The sequence below is a fragment of the Crocodylus porosus genome, unplaced genomic scaffold (assembly GCF_001723895.1).
Source record: "Crocodylus porosus isolate Cpor-Errol unplaced genomic scaffold, CroPor_comp1, whole genome shotgun sequence".
NCBI classification, from domain to species: Eukaryota; Metazoa; Chordata; order Crocodylia; family Crocodylidae; genus Crocodylus; species Crocodylus porosus.
In genome coordinates, this window is record NW_017728935.1 from 4,938,995 (window position 1) to 4,959,291 (window position 20,297).

At 47.9% G+C, this 20,297-nt stretch overlaps 1 protein-coding gene across 5 annotated transcripts in view; it reads left to right on the forward strand.

Annotated features, from left to right (window-relative positions):
- The window catches only part of ANKS1A (ankyrin repeat and sterile alpha motif domain containing 1A), a 118,664-nt gene that overhangs the window by 54,630 nt on the left and 43,737 nt on the right, over window positions 1–20,297 (forward strand). For all 5 annotated transcript variants that reach the window (XM_019546740.1, XM_019546742.1, XM_019546738.1 and 2 more), the window contains 2 exons: window positions 6,092–6,158; window positions 16,584–16,690. In XM_019546740.1, coding sequence (XP_019402285.1) covers window positions 6,092–6,158; window positions 16,584–16,690 — 174 coding nt within the window. The remainder of the gene's footprint in view (window positions 1–6,091; window positions 6,159–16,583; window positions 16,691–20,297) is intronic.

Consider the following 20,297-nt stretch of genomic DNA (forward strand, 5'->3'; position numbering starts at 1 on the left):
TGCAGAGTAAGGGAATGGTCTTGATGGGAGCCTACTGTGAAACGCCCATGAGCAGAAAGAGGCATTTAGCTGTGTTAATCTAAAGTTAGGCAGAAGACAGGATAAGTGACTCTGTAAGGTGCACCTTATACTTTGCCTCCTGTGAAACATCCGGTTGGTGGGGGACCAGACTGCAGCAGCAGGGGTGTCCTTTGCTGAGTGTTAGCTTAGCTTGTCTTCTGCTGATGCAAGCAAATACAAAATTTTCTGTTTTAATCAACCCCCCCCCATTTCTTTTCTCAGTTTCTTGATGGGGTTCTGTGGTGCAGCAGACTCCTCAGTTGATATGAGGAGTTGCCTCCCTGCTGGGAGCCCCTGGCCTGTCTTCCCAGCCCGAGGAGGACTCCATGCCACTCCCAAGACTTTCTTGGGCAAGTCTTATTGAACAAAATGTTGCTGTGGTCCCCCTTGGCTACAGCTCCCACAGGCTTCTTCCCTTGAATTCATCCAGGTTTTGGGGGAGTCTGTCTTCCTCCTATAGACCCCCTCGTGTCCAGCAAAGCTACTTGCTGGGTTTCTGATCAATTGGCCCCCTCCCAGCTGGGCCTGGTAATTGGGGACAGGCTGATCTCTTGATCCCTGATCTCTTGCCCATTAAAGGGGCAGCCCTGTCTGCAACAGGACAAAGAGGTAAACCACTTGTGACAGAAGCAGGAGAACTAATGATGCCCCTGTGGATGTAATATTACCAGTTAGACACAGGACCAGGGTTCATGGGCAGGCCATGGCAGGTTAGCCCAGAACAAACCAGGGAGCGGAGAGCTCAGGCTGAAACCAGTTAAGTCTTAGCTGCTGTACTATGTTTAAACATAGTATTTGGGTTAAATAATTAACTCCTGGCAAAGAACAACCTTAAACTCCCTTGCTGTGTGCTACTTCCAGAAACTCTCCAGCGCGCCTCTGATCCTGGTGCTTTTGGAGCGCAGTTGAGCCTTGGCACCGCTCTGCCTATGCTATAGTGAACGGGGCTGGGTGGTGTATGGCTGGACATGACTTGGGGATGATTTCGTCCAGAGTTTCTCACCCTCCTTAGGCTGGCAAACGCTTATTTGAGTGCAGATTTTGACAATCCCCCTTGCAGTTACTATAGAAGTGCCTGTGATAAGCTGCTGTGAATTAGTGGCGCGTGTTTCTTGACAAAATATTTGACCTTTAGTCAGATGGCTGGGTGGAAACTCATGGGTCATCTAGTCTAATTCCCTGGACAAGTGCAGGATTACTCGAGGAGTAAGGGTGTGGAGGGAATGAGGGAGTGGAGCATGCAACCTTCGCTTGTCTTGTGATCTGTGGATTGAGTCAAGTGACTCTCAGCTGGTGGGTTTTGACCTCCCAGGGTGCACCCCAGTGAATGGAAACATGCCTTTTCCCAGGAACAAATAGCAGCAGCGCAGTGGCGGCGGCGGCTGCTGCTTGTCCCTGGAGAACGCTACACGTGTTCTGGCATGCGGCACGTTGCCCCGGCTGGGGTAGGGGTGGCATGGGCCAGCAACTGTGCTGGCCCCAGCAGCCTTACTTGGGGTCCTAGGCGCCTCTGAGAGCTGCAGCTGCCGGGCTCTGGTTTTGGATGGCAGCTGCCACGTGCACCATCCCACTCCTTTAGGCGCAGGTTTTTTTGGTCCTGGGATCTCCCAGGGTCAACCCTCCCCTCGCCCCCCACTGCTCATTAGTAGCGTGGAGGACACCTTCACTTGTGGTGCCACAGACGGGTCTGCGCACATCCGCTCTCATCTGGACGTTCCCCCGGGGTTTATACAGAGTGATGTTCTGCCACGGTAGTACGCAGCACCTGAACAGTAATGAATTGTATGAATGGCAAACGCTGCTATGGAAGGAAAATTAACAAGCTTTGCAGGCACTTCTCACGGAGCAGCAATTTTAGTTTCACTTCTTTAGTCCGTATACTTAGGGACCAGTTTGCATTAAACGGGGATTGCTCGACCTCCATGAGAAACAGGTCGTTGCTCATGGTTGCTAACGGCGGTCTAATGAGCGACTTCAGCCTACCTAGTTGACTGAGTGGCTTTAGGCTTGAACCCAGTGGCAGAAGGCTGGCTTTCGTTATGGTCCGAAGGGCATGACAGCAGTAACTACATCAGTGCTGCTGTGTTTGTGTTCAGATGGCATTCACCTGTGTGTCTGGTACCCTGACAGCGGGGCTGCAAATCTGGGGTGTGAGTCTGCCTCAGCAGCATGCAGCTGTGATCTTTGCCTTTCCAGCCTGGTCAGCAGCAGTCCCTCCGGGTCCTTCCACAGTGCAGAGCACTTTGCCTCTGTTGCTGGAAAACAGGCTGGGAGGTGGGGCTGCTTGAACAAACATGCTTTTTTCCTCCTCATCCCCACCCAAATTTTTCCTTGTTGACGGCTGATTGTAGGAAAAGATGGCTTTGGGCCAAGGGAGTCTTGCTCCAGAAGGTCATGCGAGAAAGAAAAGAGCTTTTCTGGCTCCTTCACTAGCAGAAGTAAACATCTTTCCAATAAAGAGCCTAGACTGTAGGTTTAAGACAGTGGCTCTTGCTTAGACTATGTTCCAAAACAAGCTCATTTGACCCTAATACGAATTAGGCTTAATGCTCTCTCTCTCAAACCTACTGACCTTCAAGACGGCCTTGAGTCAAAAACCTGGCAAGGGCCTGTGTATCGTACAGCAAACTGGACCTAGTATGATCTCTCAATTCTCTGGCACCAGCCTGGCAATCCTGTTGCGTTCTTTTGAATTAAACACGGAGGTGACAGTGGCAGTATGTGAAAGCAAATAAGACGATCAGTACAGTAAGCCCCGCACTTATTTGGGCAGTCGACTGACTTTGCTTCCTCCCCACGTGTTCCTTCTTCTCCGCGTGGAGTCTTAAATCAGCGATGCAGAAGTGTATGGTGAATTTGGAGCTGTTTTCCACCGGGGCAAGAGACAATGGGGACTTGGTCTGAGGAAAGCATGGGAGGCAGCTCAGCTTCTCTAAAGGGTGAGGTTGTGTCACTGCTGATCACTCCAGCAGTGACAGTTGATATCGACATTTCCATTACCTTTAGATTTGTCTGCCACTTGACTGAGTTACTTTCCAGGTTGTCTGCAGACTCAGGCAGACACAACTGTGCTGGGGTGTGTGTGATGAAAACGGAGGTTTTGGAGCACTGCGCAATGATGTATGTAGGGAGTGGAAGGCCCTTCTGCCCCTCAACCTTTCCAACTGGAGGAAAAAGTTACCAACTGTGACTAAAAGAAGAAAAAACTGAGCCTGCAAGGCATTTCCTTGGTGGGGCAGGAGGCAGGTTTTAAATTCAGGTTTTTTCTCTTAATTGGCTCCATTTGAGCTGATCCTGCATTTCTGTTGTCAATTCTGCAGAGCAGCCAATTTAAAATGGAGGCCCTGGGTTAGCCAAAGCAATGAGATCTTTTCCTTTCTGTCCCTCAGAGCTGCTTTTCCAGAGCTGCTTATTGAACTACAATGTCTGAGCCTTAATAGCAAGATCAAATGACATGATGAGAAGTTCTGTAATTTTTATCTGAAGAAAGACTTCAGAGAGCTGAGCAGTTGGGAGATGAACTGCACTGTCTGCTATGTGGGTTTTTTTTTTTTTTTTTGTGGCTGGGCATTTAAAGGGCTGCCTTTTTGTTTGCCCACTGAAATCTGTATGGGCATTTTGCCCTATTGCTCAATCTGAGCCTTTTTTTTTTTTTTGTAGGGTCCTTCAACCTACCCCAGTGAGGGGAGAAAATTCAATCACTTGTACAAACCGTCTGCAGTTCTGAATCAAGTTGTAAATGACCTTGTCTTCTGTGAATAAAAATCTGCATGCTTCAGGATACCGCATTCAGCTTGGTCAATTCTTCCATCTGTCTCTGTCACTCTCAGCCCCGCACAGAACAAAAGCTCTGGTCAGTGATGCTGCCTTTCATTGTCACGAGCCCATGGTAACCTTGACACGCTTGCCTGGCTGGACTTTTCTCTAAACTGTGTCAGGTCTGCTAGGTTTTGTGATCCCTGGCAGCATTACTCAGCCATTCTTGGTCTGGATACATCTCATCAGCTCAAGTCATGCTTTAGGGTACGCATGTCCCAGCGCCGAATAGCAATAAATGCTCTTTCCTTGTGGTGGAGGAAGAGGCCGTAGAGTAGTGTCTCAGGACACGCGAGCCAAAGGATGTCTTTAAAAGCCTGCGTTGCACAGAGAAAGTAGTCTCCTATACACGTACCTTGGGAATGAGGGAAGTAGATTAAATATTTCAGTTTTTTAACAATATTTTTGACCAGCTGGTATTCAAACTGTTCCTCAGTCTACAGCATTCAAAACTAGTTTATCTTCAGTCTTTGGAAGTTCCTATCATCAAGGTGCAGAGAATCCTTCTGCCTGGTAGTCCTTACTATTCGCGCAGTCATCCGTAAAAGACTTTTTCCCTGACAGTTTTAAGTAACAAAGGAGTTGCCCATTCTCCATCCACAAATGGACTGGATTTTTTTTTTCCCAGTTTTTTTGAGATCTGACTTTGCAAACATCCTTTTTTTCAAGAAGCCTAATGGACTTAGTCGTCCAGCATGCACTGAACTGCATTAGAAGCAGGTCATCTTCTCCCCTTCAGCTGTTTCAAAAAGCTTAGGCCCCCTCCATAGCTCTGGGGAAAAGTGCCTGATTCGGGGAACCTGATTTCCTTGCTACCTTATGGTCATTTTAAAGAAGACTGCTTTTTTTTCCCCAGTGCCAGGTGACCAAGTCCAGAGATCGGCTCACAAACAATAGTTGTAATAAAATACACCCAAGATGCCGTTTTCAGAACACCTCTGACCAGAAATCTCACATTGGGGGATGGGTGTTTTTGTGGGGTTTTGTTCACTTTCGGAAACTGAAGCTTGCAGTGGACATCCAGATCTTGAACTAAGGTGGAGCCTCTTGATTCTGCCTTTGGTGCTACAGCAGCAGGCTGTAAGTAAGAGCAAGCTCTTGCTTTGATTTTTCTTACCTATGCTACTTATGCCTTAGACATTTTGCCATGTCAGTAATGTAGGTTGCTTATTGACATACAACTCCCTGAGCCCTTCTCCCTTTTGCTCAACAAAATGAGTGGGGTTTTTGTTTTCTCTTTCATGTTCTCTCTGCAGCTTTGAAGTAGCAACGTTTGGGTTATAGACCCTGCATAGGGGTTTATGCCTTAAAATATTTTTGTTGACATTTAAGAAAATTATTGCAAAATATTTATGTTGGGGCTTTTTGTTGACTTGACTAACTTGTACATAACCAGAATGTTGGGCCAGATAAAGCTACCTTCAAGGGGAAAAAAGTAAGAAGGCAAGTCCCTGGCATTGAAGGTATTCTTGGGGGTTTTCCTTTTGGAGTATAGTTTTCAGCTGCTTGGGGTTTGCTTAGGGCTGTTAGCTCTGAAAGCTGCTCATTTCAGGAGCAAAAGTTATTCTTGCCTTCCGTTTTCCAGGCAGTGTTAAAGCCTTTGTCCCAGAATGCAGGTGCTTTTGTAAAACAGTGCCGATGTCAGAGGTCACCTATTTCTGTGCCTCTCTGCTGTCAATAGAAATGATTTTAAGAGCAGGATGTACCTGGCGAGGAAAGCGTGCATGCTAAAGAAATACCGAGAGTGAAATCAGGCTGTGAAAGCATTAATGTGAACTACATTTCCGGGCGTTGTTTGCAGTTAGGGAAGGACGGATGCAGGTTTGTCAGTGCCCAGTTGGGGTCCTTTTGCACCCCCTCCCCCCAGTTCTGTAGCAAAACTGTGCTTTTCATGGAAGAGTCTCTCATGGACTTTTCTTCCTCTTGGGTTGGGAATCAGTAGATCCTTGTTGGAGAGGAACTGAATGGGGGGGTGGGGGGGATGGGGTTGGTTTTGGGGAGTCCCTACCACTATCGTTTTGGTTATATTAATTTTTCAGTGAAACGCCTTTTCAGGCAGGAGGAGGAGGGGGTGGGTTCTGAGCCCCCCTCCCCCCGATGTCAGCCAGGTGCCATCAGCATGTTCATGGCAGGCAGGCTCCCAGTGCTGCCTCTTGCGTGTCTTTTTTTTTTTTTCCATGACTAAAAATAGTGTTGTCTTTTTTTTTATTTCCAGATTGAGAAAATAATGAGCTCCATTGGCGAAGGCATTGACTTTACTCAGGAACAACAAAAGATCTCAGGTACTGTTCTCAGCCTTTTTGTGTGTGTGCACGCTTTTAAAAGCCTGGCATGATGGTGAATCTCTTGCGTGCAGCTTTCTCAACCTGCCTTCGCGCCTTGAAGGGAAAACGAGCAAGGCACAGAAACAGAGGTCACATAATAGAGCTCTTAGTGTAGTGCTACTGCCGCCATTCGTTCTGAATATGGTGGTTCTGTCTTTCATGTAAGACCCCAGCTAGATCATATAATGATCTCCTGCCTAATAGGCACTGGGGAGGTATTGCAGAGGTAGTAACCTTGGGAAGATGGATCCTTCCTTACTCATTAGTGACCCTCCTGTTAACTTGAAGACCAGAGATGAGACTTCAGAAGCTGGGCTGGTCCCAGGTGTTCAACCTGAACGTTTCTGGTGTATTGCCTGGCAGTTAAGCAGAGTATTCATACGACTCTCTAGAATGTTGCCTAGGCCAGTGGAGGGTGACCTTGTTGGTAGGCGTGCCACCCCGATCCCTTTTCCCAGTTCAAGTTGCTGCTCTGCTTTCTGCTCCAAACCCTGCACTCCATGCCTGATCTGCCGCTCTGCCTTCTGCTTCCTTGCCATGCTCCCTGCTGGCTTTGCTGCTTTGTTTTCTGCTCTCTGGTCTATCAGCGGTCATGCTGCCTGTCCCCTTTTCCATCTGCTGCATGCCACAGGGGCACTCGTGCCACAGGGGCATGCTGCATGCCACTCAGCACTCATGCCACAGGTTGGCCACCTCTGGCCTAGACAATCCTCTCTACCCGTGCAGTTCTAAATCTTGTAATATTCAGTGTTGTTTTTCAAGCCCCGTTGCCAGAGTCATGTAGTTGCATTAAAATCTGGACTTCCCTTTTAAGAAGCAAAAAAAAAAAAGTGAGGGAAAAAATGGTGTCACCTTGATGATTTTAGGCGAATGTTTTGATAATGTGACATATCTGAAGGTTCAAAACTCAGGAGAAGATTCATACATTTGGGGCTGCCTTCTTTAAAGTAACTAACTAAAAAGGGTGAACTAGGGAGCACAGATTGCCAAATTGTGCCACATAAACAGGTATGTTATTTTAATTACTATTAGAAGGACAGGCAGATAGTACATTCCTGTGGTACATTCCCGTGACTGTTTTGTAAGACTGGAATAATGGAAATGAATGAAATTTAGGGCAGCACAAAGAACACTTGACTTTAACTTAGCCTTCTCTATCAGACAAAGACGCAGCAGGATCTGGTCAGAACTACCCAGCCACTGTATGACTCTTGCCAAGGTTTCTCTGTTGCCTTTCCCGAGCTGCATGCTGACACCCTTACAGGCAGAGTCAAGGGGCAGAGAAAGATCAACCTTTCTCAAATCGACTCAAGAAAAACTCTAGCTCAGTTGAAAACGTTTTGACCAGAATCCCAGAAACAAGAAGCTCTTCTGCTTTCCAGCTCTTCCAGCTCTTCATTTTATTCTGTCCTGAGAGGAAATCAGACCAGTTAGTTTTGCTGTTCTCTCCTGCCTTTCAAAACATGCTTGGCTCCCATTTCAGTATTCCTCTGGGTAATGCTGAATCTTTTTTCCTAGCAGGTAGTTTGAGCTGGAGCAGCTGTGCATATGTCCTTTTGCAAGTCTCACAAGCCTCTACCACAGTCTTGTTAGCATGGTCCTTTGCCTTAAATATGTAGGGAGAGAAGTTTTAGAACCCAGTTTACCCTTGATACCAAAGCGTGGGGATCTTTGCTCCTTGGAGAAGAACTGAGCACTCCCAGTGGGTCTGTACCTGTTAGTCCATCATTCCCTGGTTTTCTTTTGCCTTGTTATGGAAGCTCCCTTCAAGGCTTGGAGAGGGAGGGCGGGAAGTCTCTCGCCAAAGAGTTTGTCTGTAAATGCTGGCTGTAGTGAGAACTTCTTGCACATGCAACCACGATGTCCTTTTCCACATTCGGGAGAGCGCCAGAAGTTTCTGATGTTGGGTTGGGCTTCAGTCCCTGTCCACCCAATAGGCAGGGGATGGCTTTCCTTTTCTCATTGTTTCAGTTAACTGTCAGCAGCAAGTTTTTCCCTCTGATCAGAAGTAGCAAAGAAAGTTGATCAGCTTCTGACCTTTCAAACAGCTTTTGTTGCGGTTTTCTCTCCTCCATTCCATATTGCTCGAGTGTTGAGCAGATTGACATGCACTTTTGAGCTGTTCACTTCCCATTCAGTTGGCTGCAACTGCCCCCTAAGCACTGGCAAGACTACTTCATTTCCCATGAATAGTTGTGCTGGCAAAGACGCTCCTCCCCATGGGCACCCTACTGTCCGTGGTCCTGTATGTGGCAATGGTGGTATAAACCTCACCAAACTGTTCTGTTCCAGCCTTTTATTGATGTGGTGCCTTAGAGAGAAGTCTGCTGTGACTGGTGGGTGTTTTCCTGCAAGTGCTCCCAGCCCCTCTGCTGTTTCTTTGCCAGACTTCCTTCATGTAGCATAGAGTGTGCTCCCTTCTAAATGGAAGAAAATCAATCTCTTAAATAAGATTATGATGAGGAACATGAGCGCTCAGACTCCAAGCCAGCTATAGCAGCCCGGTTAGTTCTACTGCGAAAGTTGGAGTCTCCCCACGGTTCAGAAAATTCCCTCTTGTGACTTGTTTCCTGGTCCGTTATCTCCATTCCTTTCACACAGCCAAAAATGCAAATGCAGAATTGTTTTTTCAGTGCTGAGAAGGAACAGTTTGCTCTAGAAACATTTCTTGGAGTCTCCGGCCAGCAGAGATTCCCTACGCCTGAAGAAGGGTGACTGCGCCTGAAAGCTTGCTAAGAACTTTTTCCAACTACTCAGTTGGTCTAATAAAAGATATCACGTCCACTCAAAGAACCTTGCCTGTAGAATATTCATTTTCAGGCTTTGGGCTCAAATCTTTACCCTCGCTCTTAAATTTAGCTTCTCCTCACTTAGCGAAGGAGCACCCGACTTGCAATGGGCTGCATATAACGCTATCCACCAACCCTATCAGGGATATGTCTTGTTCACTGTGGCAGTCCGCTGCATAAGGGACAACGAACCCGTGTCGTTTTCCAGTCCTGTGTTTCAGCAACCAGACTGCCTAGACTGAGTTCTCTGACTGGAGACTCGTGTAAGCTGTTTGAAAAAACTTCTGGATTTAAAAATATTTACTGATTTGTTTTGGGAAAGAGGGTCCTTGGAGTAAGGTTTGCGGGTGACTTTGCCTTTGAAGGTCCACATGTGAATAGCTCGGAGTGCTTGGAGTGATGCGAAGGTGCTATCGCTTTGCAAACCAGCTGTATCTGCCAGAGTATCTAATTATCTCTCTTCCTCCTCCCCCTCTTTAGTAGTGATTTTTGGATGCATGTCAAGGTTACAAATCAGATAAAACTTGGTAACTATTTTATTCTGCCTGTTAATACACTAATAATTCATCTATGCTTCTCTGGCTTTCAGGGATGTTGCTGTCTATTTGTTTCTCTCCGGTACTTAGATGCTGAGCTCACCAGTTTACCAAACTTCTGGACTGTGCATTTTGGCTTGATCTTGCTTGGCTTTCCCCAAATAAAGGAGGCTCATGTAGGTACAAGGAAGAAATCTTAGCGCCAAATAGTGCCTCACTTTTCCTCAAACGATGCAAATACTGGAAAAAAGATGCCATCAGCCATGTTTATAACTCTTGGAACTAGTGATTCTGGTGCTACGGTGTTGGGATGCCGTCTAAGAAACTGTACAGAAGTGTTTCTATTTTTGTACAAAATTGACACCGTTGAGTACTGCTGTCTAAGTTCAACACAGTATCATATCTGCCAGACATGAATCGAGACCAAGACTAGAAAAACATCAGTGTAATAACCAGACCCAGGATTCATATGTTGCTCCGAGAGTAGATGGTCGGACCTCATATGGCTTGGGGCTGTAGAGGGGACCTGGTGAACTTCGTTTTGCAGTTATATCAATCTTTGCGTAGAAGCCTTTTAAACAATTTGGTTGCTAACTATCCTTGCAAAAGACCCTGATCTGTACTTTTCTTGGTTTTCCCTTCGAAGAGGCACGTAAAAGGTAACAAGGGGGCAGAAGAGGGAAAGTCTTCCATAGCCCTATGAACGCCCTGTGATTTTCCTCACAAATCAGGATGAGGCACTGTCCACCTTTTTGGGACAGTTCTTTTCCCCAGGCATCTGGGACCGGGATCTTGGGGCAGTGACAGCATGGGGCCAGGGCAGAGCTGGAAGCCGCTGGAGGGCGGCATCATGGAGGACAGGGAGAGGAGGGCTGCAAGCCCCTCAGAGGAGACTTGAGAGGAACTTAGCTTCCCTCCCCCAGCCTGGGGTGTGCAGCCTGCAGGTTGGGGAGGGAAGGGGGAGGACCTGGTGATGACTCCACACTGCCACTTGCAGCAGTTAGGACCAGACCGGGGCCAAGGGAGGCGGGCAGTGCTGTGGCATGAGCATCCTGTGCCAGCCTGCAGCTCACCCCAGGATGCCTGCTCGGTGACAGTAGCCCCCAGCCCCACCGGCTCAGCATGGGGCAGAGTGGTGTAGGGGCAGCGGCCGTGGTGGGAGCCCAGATGAGGTGGGTATAGCTGGGGCTGGTCTCAGTCTCCGTGGAAACTAGCCTCTACCCCTGGATGCAGCTCCCTGCCCAGCCTCGTGCAGGTACTGGCCCTGGACGCAGCACCCTCACCGGGGCTTCCTCCGCTGCCCCCACGTCACCCTGCCCCGTGCCGAGCTGGGGGCTGCGACCACCATGTGGGCATCCTGCAGGATGGCGTGGGACAGGGGTGCAGAGGGAGGATCAGTGAGAGTGCTGTTGGCCTCTTCTGCGGTGTGATGGGTGGGCAGTTCTTTGGAAGAGCAAATACGGGGCTATGAAAACGAGTCTTTTTGTATTACATTTCTCAAAGGCAAGGTGCTGCTTCCAGAACAATACCATCTCCTCTCCAATCAGATACTAATAAGTATCTTGTGTGCACAATGCATCTGTCTTGGTAAGCTTCGTCTTGAACGAGTTCAGTGCTTGGATTTTGTATGGACATGGTAAGAGTCCATTATGAGTTCTCAGTTTTTCCCAAGTCTGCTGCAGATGCTCTGTTTGTTGATTTAGGTCTCGTGCCTCTGGAGTCAAATAGCTCTGCAACCTGTTACCCATATAATCCAGTGGCAGCGAATTAGGATCTTCCTTTGTGACAGCCCCCTTACTGAGCTGGTGTCTAGCCAGAGCAGTGAGTTTGATTGATTGACATCATTAATGAAGAGGTTTAATGCAGAGGGGACAGGAAGGGGGGGGAGGGGTCCACTTTTTTCTTTTCTTTTCTTTCCTTTTTTGTTTCAGCAAAAGCAACTGTTGTGCAGCGAGCAGACAATAAAAATGGACACTTGCCTTTCAGGAGCAGGCAGACATGTACAGCTGCATTATTTTTACCCCATACCTCGTTCTGGAGCCTGCTGTGTGGAACAGCTGCTGTAGACATGCAGCCGAAGAGTTGCAGCAATTTTCCTGAGTGCTTTCCTTTCTTCCCCTGCTACCTTTCCATTAGCTTTAATTGCTGAGACCTGGCAAATGTGTTGCCAGCTTCTTGCTTTCTGGAAGCATGAGCAGAACTGTCCTGGGGGTGGTTAAGCTAGAAAGATACCTTGATGCATCTTCTCTTTTTTTCTTAGCGGTTTTTAGTTTCACTGTTCAGTACCCGCTGAATCCTGCACGTCTCGCATACCAAATTGGTCGTCCTGTATATGCAGAGATCACGGCATGGTTCTCCTTGGGCTTCACCTCCCTGAAAGCAGATGACATTTGACAGTATCAGAGCCATTACAATTACAGCCCCTTGGTCACTGCTTTGCTTTCTTTGAAAGCAAGGTTGCCCTGCTCAGCAGCTATATTGTTCTGAGCCTTTTTCCTCGAGCTGCATTACTGTACCTGTCTGACCAATTTTGGAGGGGAAGGGTTGGTCGCAGCAGTTTTAGGACATTGTAGGCCAGGACCCGAGAGAAGACTTGAATCCCTGCTGTACCACAGGCTACATGCATGTGATCTTGCACAGGTCACTAACCTCTGCCTTTAGCTCCTTATCTGTAAATGGGGGCCGGCATCACCTCCTTCTCTCATAGTGGTGTTGAGGATAAATATATTAAAGCTTCTGGGGCTGTCCGATAACCGTATAGCTCTTATCACCTCAGATAGCTACCTGTTTCTTTTACGGGATTTGGGATTAGAATTTATTTCTAATCTCCTGGTGGGGTTTGCGGGGAAATGTGCTCTCTGAGCCAGCCTGCGCTTTGGTTGGATGCAACGGGTGGGTGGCATAGGCCAAAAAATAAAAAGGAGGGGAGGAGAGCGGCTATCTAACCAAGTGTTCATTGATCTGTATCTGTGAGCGCTTTGCAGTGGTTTGCGCAGTCTGGACTTCATCTCTGACGGGACGTTGTATTCTCCACCTCAACTCTGTCTTAGAAAGAGGTTTCTGGCCTGGGAACAAAGGGCTTTGTATTGCCGCTGTGATTTTTGCCTTAAGTGTGTGTGCCCGCAGAAGTTAACGTGCCGTCTTACATTTACTTAATTCCCAGCAACCTCCACCCGACCGTTTCTTCCCCTGTACTTGTGCTTGACATCTGCCACCTTATGCGTTGAAATAACAGAAGTATCAGGGGTTACCAGTGAGTGAGGAATGGCTTCCCAGGCAGAAACTCAAGCCCACTGCACTGCAGTTTCCCATCTCACAGCAGCTTTGGCTGCTGGCATTGGAGGAGAGACGTGTGGTGCCTTTTGGTTTACAGCAGTTTCAGGCAGGGTTTCTCTCTCCAGGCTGGAGGAGATAAGTGGTCTCTGCACAATCAATCAGCCTGATGCAGGAGGGAGGTTTGCGCTGGACAGGGAATTATTTGGGGCCGTGTGAGTTAACTCTGCAGTTAGCTCAAGCCATGAGCATGAAACGTGCACAGCATTTTACTGGGCAAAAAAGGGAGGCTCATTAGCAATCTGCATGTGGCTAATCAGTTTTAATCCGAGTAATGCTGAATGCTGGCTATACTTCCTGCAACCGAGAGAACTAATGGCTAACTTTATTTAGTCCTTGCTGCTCATATATCTTAGCTAATGTGCTGTTCTGTCCTTCTTTCAGTGGTGTAACAATTCCACTATCTGAAATTTGGCCCTTCTCCTTGCACCCCTTGCCTGTGAATTGTGTTTATAAGGTGGGCTGTAGTAAAGACCTAAGAGTAAACTTGTGTCTTTTCTCTCCAGCCTTCTCCTAATGCCGGTTTTTCATGTCCACACATGCAGAACCCAGTCGTGTTAGAACACCAATCCGTACCCATGCCTATATCAAGTAGGAAACGCTTTCTTTAGCATCAGACATGCTCTTGGCATTTAATTAACAATTGCTGTTGTGTGTGCCATTACAAAAGGACTCTTGTACTGTAGTTGGATCTTTTGAAACCCTGATGGGCTCAGCTCCGTTGCTTTTGCATTGTGAAAGCTTTTTTTGTTATTTGGGAAAGACCTCTCCAAGGGGAAGTGAATTATTTGTTTCTGATTAGTGAAAATACCCATCTATTTCTGATGATTCTTTTTACCTACTTTTTCCCAGAGTGCAGCATTTTCTGGATCAGACTTGTTATGGGAAATTGCAGCTCCACCCTATAATTTTAAGGCTTGGGGAGGGAAGGAGGTTGGAGCTGATGAGATTTAGGATTTTGAACCTTTCCACCTACTCCTGAGAAGTTGTGATCAGACTCCGCTTACGGTTGTGACTCCTGGGAGCTAAGTCACTCTTCTGCTTTCTTTGAAACACAAAGGAATAAATAATTCGAGCGGATCTTGCACTGTGTTGTCTTAACACTGTAGAATCTAATGTTTGATCTTTGGGATTCTCCTCTCACCACCACTTGTCTTGTATTAAAAATCCGGCATGCCTGCTTCTCCCACCCCCTATTTTACCGGGCACCTCAGCAGAAGTGAAATTGGTATGTTACTGTTTTTCCCTGGAAGAGATGGAAAGAAGACTGAGGGAATATTCAACACTGCATATGAACAGGCTCAAAGAAAAGATCCAGGGTTGCTTCAGTCCCTCTCATCAAGTCCCTGTCTGTAGCTAGACATGCTTGGGTTAGAGCAGCAGGAAATCTCTCCACCTCCCTCCTTAGATATTAATTCTGAGCAAACCACAAATCACTTTAAACTGTCAAAGCAAACCTGTAACATCATTTTTTTGAAAACCAAGCTGTGTTAATCCATCTGGTAAATAGAAGCGGGTAATTTCCACTTCACAGCTATAAAGCTTCCCCCCCCTCCCTTCTCCTCTCCCTCAGCAGCTCCTGTTGTGGAGCCTGATCATTTCTTGCATGATAGATGGAAAATCTGGGAGGGGTGAGAGGATGGAGGGAGGGGAGGGACAGGCAGTGTGCGAGCAAGAGACGGGACTGTGAGTGGAGCAGCAAGCGTGGAGCTCGCTGGCATCAGACAAAGCACTCTGCTGCAGCTCTCTGCAAGGACGCATGATCACTTGGTAAAAGGCCACAGCTGCCGGGCTGCTTCCAGACCTGGAATTGGATAGATGGTGGGGAAGGATGGAGTCCACAGATCTTGCTGCATGAATTCCGGGGTTAGATGCTGTCCCTCTGCACAGGCTGCGATACAGAAGGGAGACGGGAGCCTTTGGTGATCTCTGCCTCTTGGGCGCTGCAGCATGCAGTAGAAAGACTGGCTGGCACTGTACATCTCACCGATGACCACAGCTTGCTTGGAAGAGGAGCACTCCCGTGGACCAGTGCAGCAGGATCCCTGACCCTGAGGTTTTTCAAATAACAGTGAGCTCTGCATTGTGCAGCCATTGCAGTGGGGTGGGAGTGGGAAGGATGGCTTAGACTGTGCACGGTTGCATCAGTTGACCAAAAGGCTCAAAGAAAACACCTGTGATTTCCTGGTCATCTTTATTTTGAGTAATGCCCTTGAGAGACAGCTGCACCAGGAAGCCTGAGGAATCCTGCATGTTTTTGCATACCAAATCCTCCAAGCCAGATGCAGAGGAAGTCTCTGAACTTTTCTTGCTATCTCTAACACCTGAAGTCTTGATAAAGGAAAGTAACAAGTTTGCTAGACTCTCTTCCCAGGGGTTGAGGAAGGGGAGAGCCAGTCCATGGGCTCCTGTAGGGTGTTCTGAAAAACAAAGGCTGTAAAGAGTTGCCAGGGCATGTCTCGGACTTGAGCTGCTGCAGGAAGAAGGGAGTGTGTGGGTATATGCTTTGAAGCACCCCCCTCTCCCCCCTTTCTTCTCTCTCTCTTTTTTTTTGTTGTGGCTTGGTTTTGGAGCAAGGGACTGAAATGCTTCCTTCCCCAGAGCTGCTTTCCCTTTGACTGAGGGGCTCAGACAGCCGGATCTGTGCTCAGATGCAGAAAATGAAGGAAGGGCAAATCCGAGCCTGTGCCAAACACCTGGCAGGACTGAACACAGTGGGTGAAAAATGTGCTGATTCCTCTTTATCTTTTGCTCCCATCCAGCGCTGCCGTGTAGTTAGCTGCTCCAGGCTAGATGCGGAATCTGGTTCCCAGCCCAGTGCAGTCAGAGCAGCCTGCCGGGATGTCATGCCTCTGGACAGGTGGTAAAATGATGATGCCAGGACTCGTAAACTCAGGCTCCCTGTCATTCATGCCTCTGCTCCTCCTAACACAATAACGGCAAGGAACCCCTTACCATGGTTTGCCTCTTTCAGGACTGCTTGGGGAAAAAAAGTATAAACCCTTCCTTTCTTCTGCTGCCGTTTGTGTGCTTTCTTTCTGTCTTGCATGTCTTCCTGTGGACAACTGTTTTCTAGTCTGGCTGCTACTGCTGCTGCTTTTCTGCAAGTCCATCGTGTCTGTCTGCGTCTCTCTCAGCTGCATGAGGATGTATTTTCTCCCTTGCTGCTTTGTGCCTCCAGTGTTAATGGCCCTTCTCACTGGCCTGCTGTACAGGGTAGTGCATCTGAAGTTGCATGGACGAGGGGACCCGCGCAGCTGCGTGCGTTTGTGAGCAGCTCCTCTCTGTGCTCCCGCACCTGCGGTTCTGACATGGAATGCCTTGGTCGAAAGTTTTTTTCCTGCCCCCTCAGATGAGTCGAGGAGTGGATTAGCATCCGTGTGGGGGTTGGGCTTCGCTCCTGTGTCTGGCAAGGAACACGCTTAAGTCCCAAAAGCAATGCATGTGATGCCATGGTCCCGGGAACTTCCTCTGGCAGAGGGTGTGTCTGAGTATCGCTGGGAAACCGATTAAAGCCTCAGCCTGTGGACCGTGCCAGAAGCTCCATGGTCTTGTGCGTACAAGAGGATTGTCTGCCAGCTGATTGATTGTACTGTGGTCATAGTTTGGCTTCCTTATAGTAATGACTATGATGTGGCAATGCCATCTGTCTTCCTCAGAGTGCCGCTGCTACCGCCTTAATGGTTTTAACTTTTTCAAGCGTCTGCCGATTCCTCTCTCGTCAGGTTCGCGGATGTTGGAGCAGAGCGTTGGGGAGTGGCTGGAGTCCATCGGCCTGCAGCAGTACGAGAGTAAGCTCCTTCTGAATGGCTTTGATGATGTCCGCTTCCTGGTGAGTAGCAACGTGGGGCTTTGGCCAGTGTTTTCCTTCCTGTCCATAAATCTGACTTGTTCAGGCTTTGTGAGGTTTGCAGATCAGGCCTCGGTTCTTCAGCAAGTTCCCCTCGCTTCTGGGGCACGTCATTGAAATAGGCTGGTGACTGTGCAGTAACTTAGATTAGCTGAGGAAGTGAGATGGCTTGTACTGGATTATTCCTTCTCATAGGTAATTTAGTTGTTACCATTTCCCTTCTGAATAACTTGATATAAAATCCAATTTGCTGTACACTGCCCTTTAAATTTTTAATACTCAGTTTGCTTCAGAAATGTGAATTGAAAATGACTAACCTATTACAGAAAGTGTTGGGAGCCTGGAGGCTTTCATAGCCAGGTAAAAGGTCAGTGGAGTCTCTTGATATCTGGAAAGGTATGGGAATTGGTCTTGCTTTGTTGGTTCGGCTGGATGTTAAAACAGCCAGCCATAACTGTTAATAGTGCCGATGATTCACGTTGGCCTTGTTGGGCTTCGGAGCCAATGTCCGAACCAATTGAACGGGGCAACTCGTGTCTTTGAGGTATTGTTTCCTGCTACCTACAGAAAGGGCCTCATATGAGGACCATAGGGATGTGTTTCATCTGTGGATGGCTTGCTTTGTTGCCATGAGCTGGAAACATTTTTGCTATAAAGAGCTCCTAGGTTTCAGAGCATGACCAAGAAGTGCCTTGCAGGCCAAACTCTGCATCAGCCGCCGTTGCACAGTGCACGTGAGGGCACGCTTCTCCAGCACTGGTGTTGTGCAGCACCGGTAACGTGTGCTATGCAAACGAGCTCAGCTTTTAGTCTCAAGGCTCCAGTGGGTGCAGAATAGAATAATACAGTACAGCGGGCTGTGCTCTTTCTAAGTGAAATGCTTGCAGGGAAGGGAAGGTTTAGAGGTAGGGGACTCTGGATATTTTTAATGCTCTGTCTGTACACTACCAGACGTGCCCATCTCTGGCAACTAGCTGCAGATGATCATGGTTTGATTTAGTCTACGCTTGCAGCTAGGTCGCATCACCTGCACTCATCAGCAATAGGCGATTTTCAGTACTGCAGGTGAGTTCATAGAAGAAAGTGTCCTGACTGTAAGGGACCAAAAGCTGCTTATCCAGAAGCTCTACAAGAAATGCAGGTTCCTCCATCTAGAAAGATGATCTGTGCATTCATGCCTTTCCCACATTGCTAGTATCTCATCAGGCCCCATGCAGTATATTAAATTTTGGGACCATGACTTCCAGCTTCATCCAAGCAGATGCTAAGATTCTCAGCTGATGAAGGGTGCTTAAGAGCCTCTGCTGAGTAGTCTCCTTGCTTGGTAACTTGGGGAGGCCAGGAGTCACATTCCTGGGCCTCATGCAGTTCTGAGCTGGAGATCTGAATCGGGGAGGGCGATCTCTCCCTCCAGGCACGTAGAATCCACTTGCAGTGAAGTGTAATTAAAGCTAGTCTAAATAAAGCCTTTTGAAATAAAGGCAACGGAATAGCATTAACCAGCCCACACAGTGCCCAGTGGATTTCCCAGTGAAAACATTATTGTGAATGATAACAGGGAAGCTTGTGCTAAGGATGCACTTAAAGTAGGCAACCCCCAGTCCCCAGTGGCCACTTTAAAATATCCTTCAAGTTTGCATTGGTTTTGTTTAGGCTTTTAAAGATTAACATCTAGCAGGCAACCAATCTTTGCTGGTGGTTATGGTGGACTCTTAAAGGTGACTGCAGAAAGAGGTCTCTCTTGGGTCTTTCTTGCTACTGCTTTTTATGGTTTAGGGAAATGCTGTCAAAAAGGTGCCCAAAACAAGTGTTTTTGCTCCTGCGTGCGTCATTGCTTGGGAATATGCAGTCTTGGCTTCTCTGCCTTTGCAGGTAGACTGAAAATCAGGGCCAGATACCAATCTTTTTAAGCTGTTGGAAGCCAGATTGCTTTCTCAGAGCACGTTCGGAGGGTTGAGGATGAGTCGGTCCATTCCAGTGGCGTTTGTTAACTCTAGTTAATCTGAATGACCATGTTTTAATAACCAGCATTAAACAGACCTTGATGTGACTTCCCTGCCTCCTTCCTGGGTAGGCAGGAACTGCAGCTCAGGCCTGTCTACCATACCCCTGTCTTGTTCCAGTTCGTTGCAAATCAACCGAGTTGAAACCACAGTTTTTTGGTTTTCATTTGTTTTTTATTTTAATATAGCAGAAAACTGTTGATCTGGGTTTAAGTGAAATAAAGGGCACAGCACAACTTTCTGTTTTGCAGGTTTGCTTTTTAAAACCAGGGCTACCGTGTAGTGATTATTGCCACGTTCAAGTTTGGGGTCTAGCCTTAAATGTGCACCAGTAACCGATAGAAGGGAACACCGGTGTTAATGCCAAGCACCCGGCTGTAGCTGGGAACTTCCCCCGCTGAGATGGAATACGCTTAGAGCCTTTTAGTGTGCTCTCTGTTTGATTAAGAAGGGCAGTTGGCTGCTGGAAAGGAGGCTCCAATGGAGTGGTGTAGGGTCTCAGAGACAGCAAATTCGAGCAATGCTTTTGCAAATGGAGGATGTCTAAAATGGTCCCCACTGTTCAGGTAGAGAGTCAGTGTAATGTAGTGCTGTTTCGCTGACAGACAAGTGCTGGCGCTCGTGCAAGCGCGGTGGTGCAGAAAAGTGACGCTCGGCTTCGGTGAGTTTCATGACGGCAGATTCCCAAGTACCACAGTGAGATGGCAAGAAAAAAATGAATCCAGGCTGTGAGTGGAGAAGCTGGGCTGGGATGCAGCAGCTCTTCAGCAGTGTGCTGGGAAACATAGGGAGGAGGGAAGATGCACCTTCCCTGCTGTTTCTGTAGGAAAACAGAGGGACGCGAAACGTTAATTACTTGCCCGAACCGCAGGATGGACGTTCCATTTGTGGCTGTCCAGAGTGCACTTGTGGTCTGGAAAGTGACAGTAACTAGACACTCTTGTAAAGCAGATCTGCTTCCCATGAGCATCCTGCCGCCTCTGACAGACCTTTTTTTCCCCTGCCCCACATTGCCAGAGAATTAGCCCGGCTGCTCCTAGAGAGTTCTGGCTTTGACTGCAGCTCGTGCAACTTCAGCAGCTGCTGACCACTGGTGATGCTCTTCCCATGAACTTCTTCACCCCTCGTTTTTTCCTGCCCGCAGTTTCTCCTTGTCTTAACTCTTTCTTATGTAGGGGTTCCCTGTCTCTCTGCCTTTGTTGGACTCCCTGTGAAGAAGGGTGATCGTTAGTGCTGTTCTGTTCCTTTCCATTCAAAATCCTTGCGTAGCTGGGCTGTGCTCTGTAACTGAAACCCTCCGTCATTTGTTCTCTTCAGCACCCCGGACAGCTCCAGCACGCAGTAGCCCAGCCCGGATGATGTAGTCTAGGACAGAGTGGCTTGAGGAAGCCACGCTTTGTCAACTTTTCAGCAGCCGGAAGCACTAGTAAAGCCACTGAGTTGGCATTAGTGATGCTTTCTAGTGGATAGGCCTGAGTTGGAAGCCACCGGGCTCTATCCAAAGCTTGGGCCTGTATGGGGATCAGGTTAATCAAGCTGCCTTCCCCCACCCTGTGCTTCTCAAACTTGTCTTGCCATATTGTCTC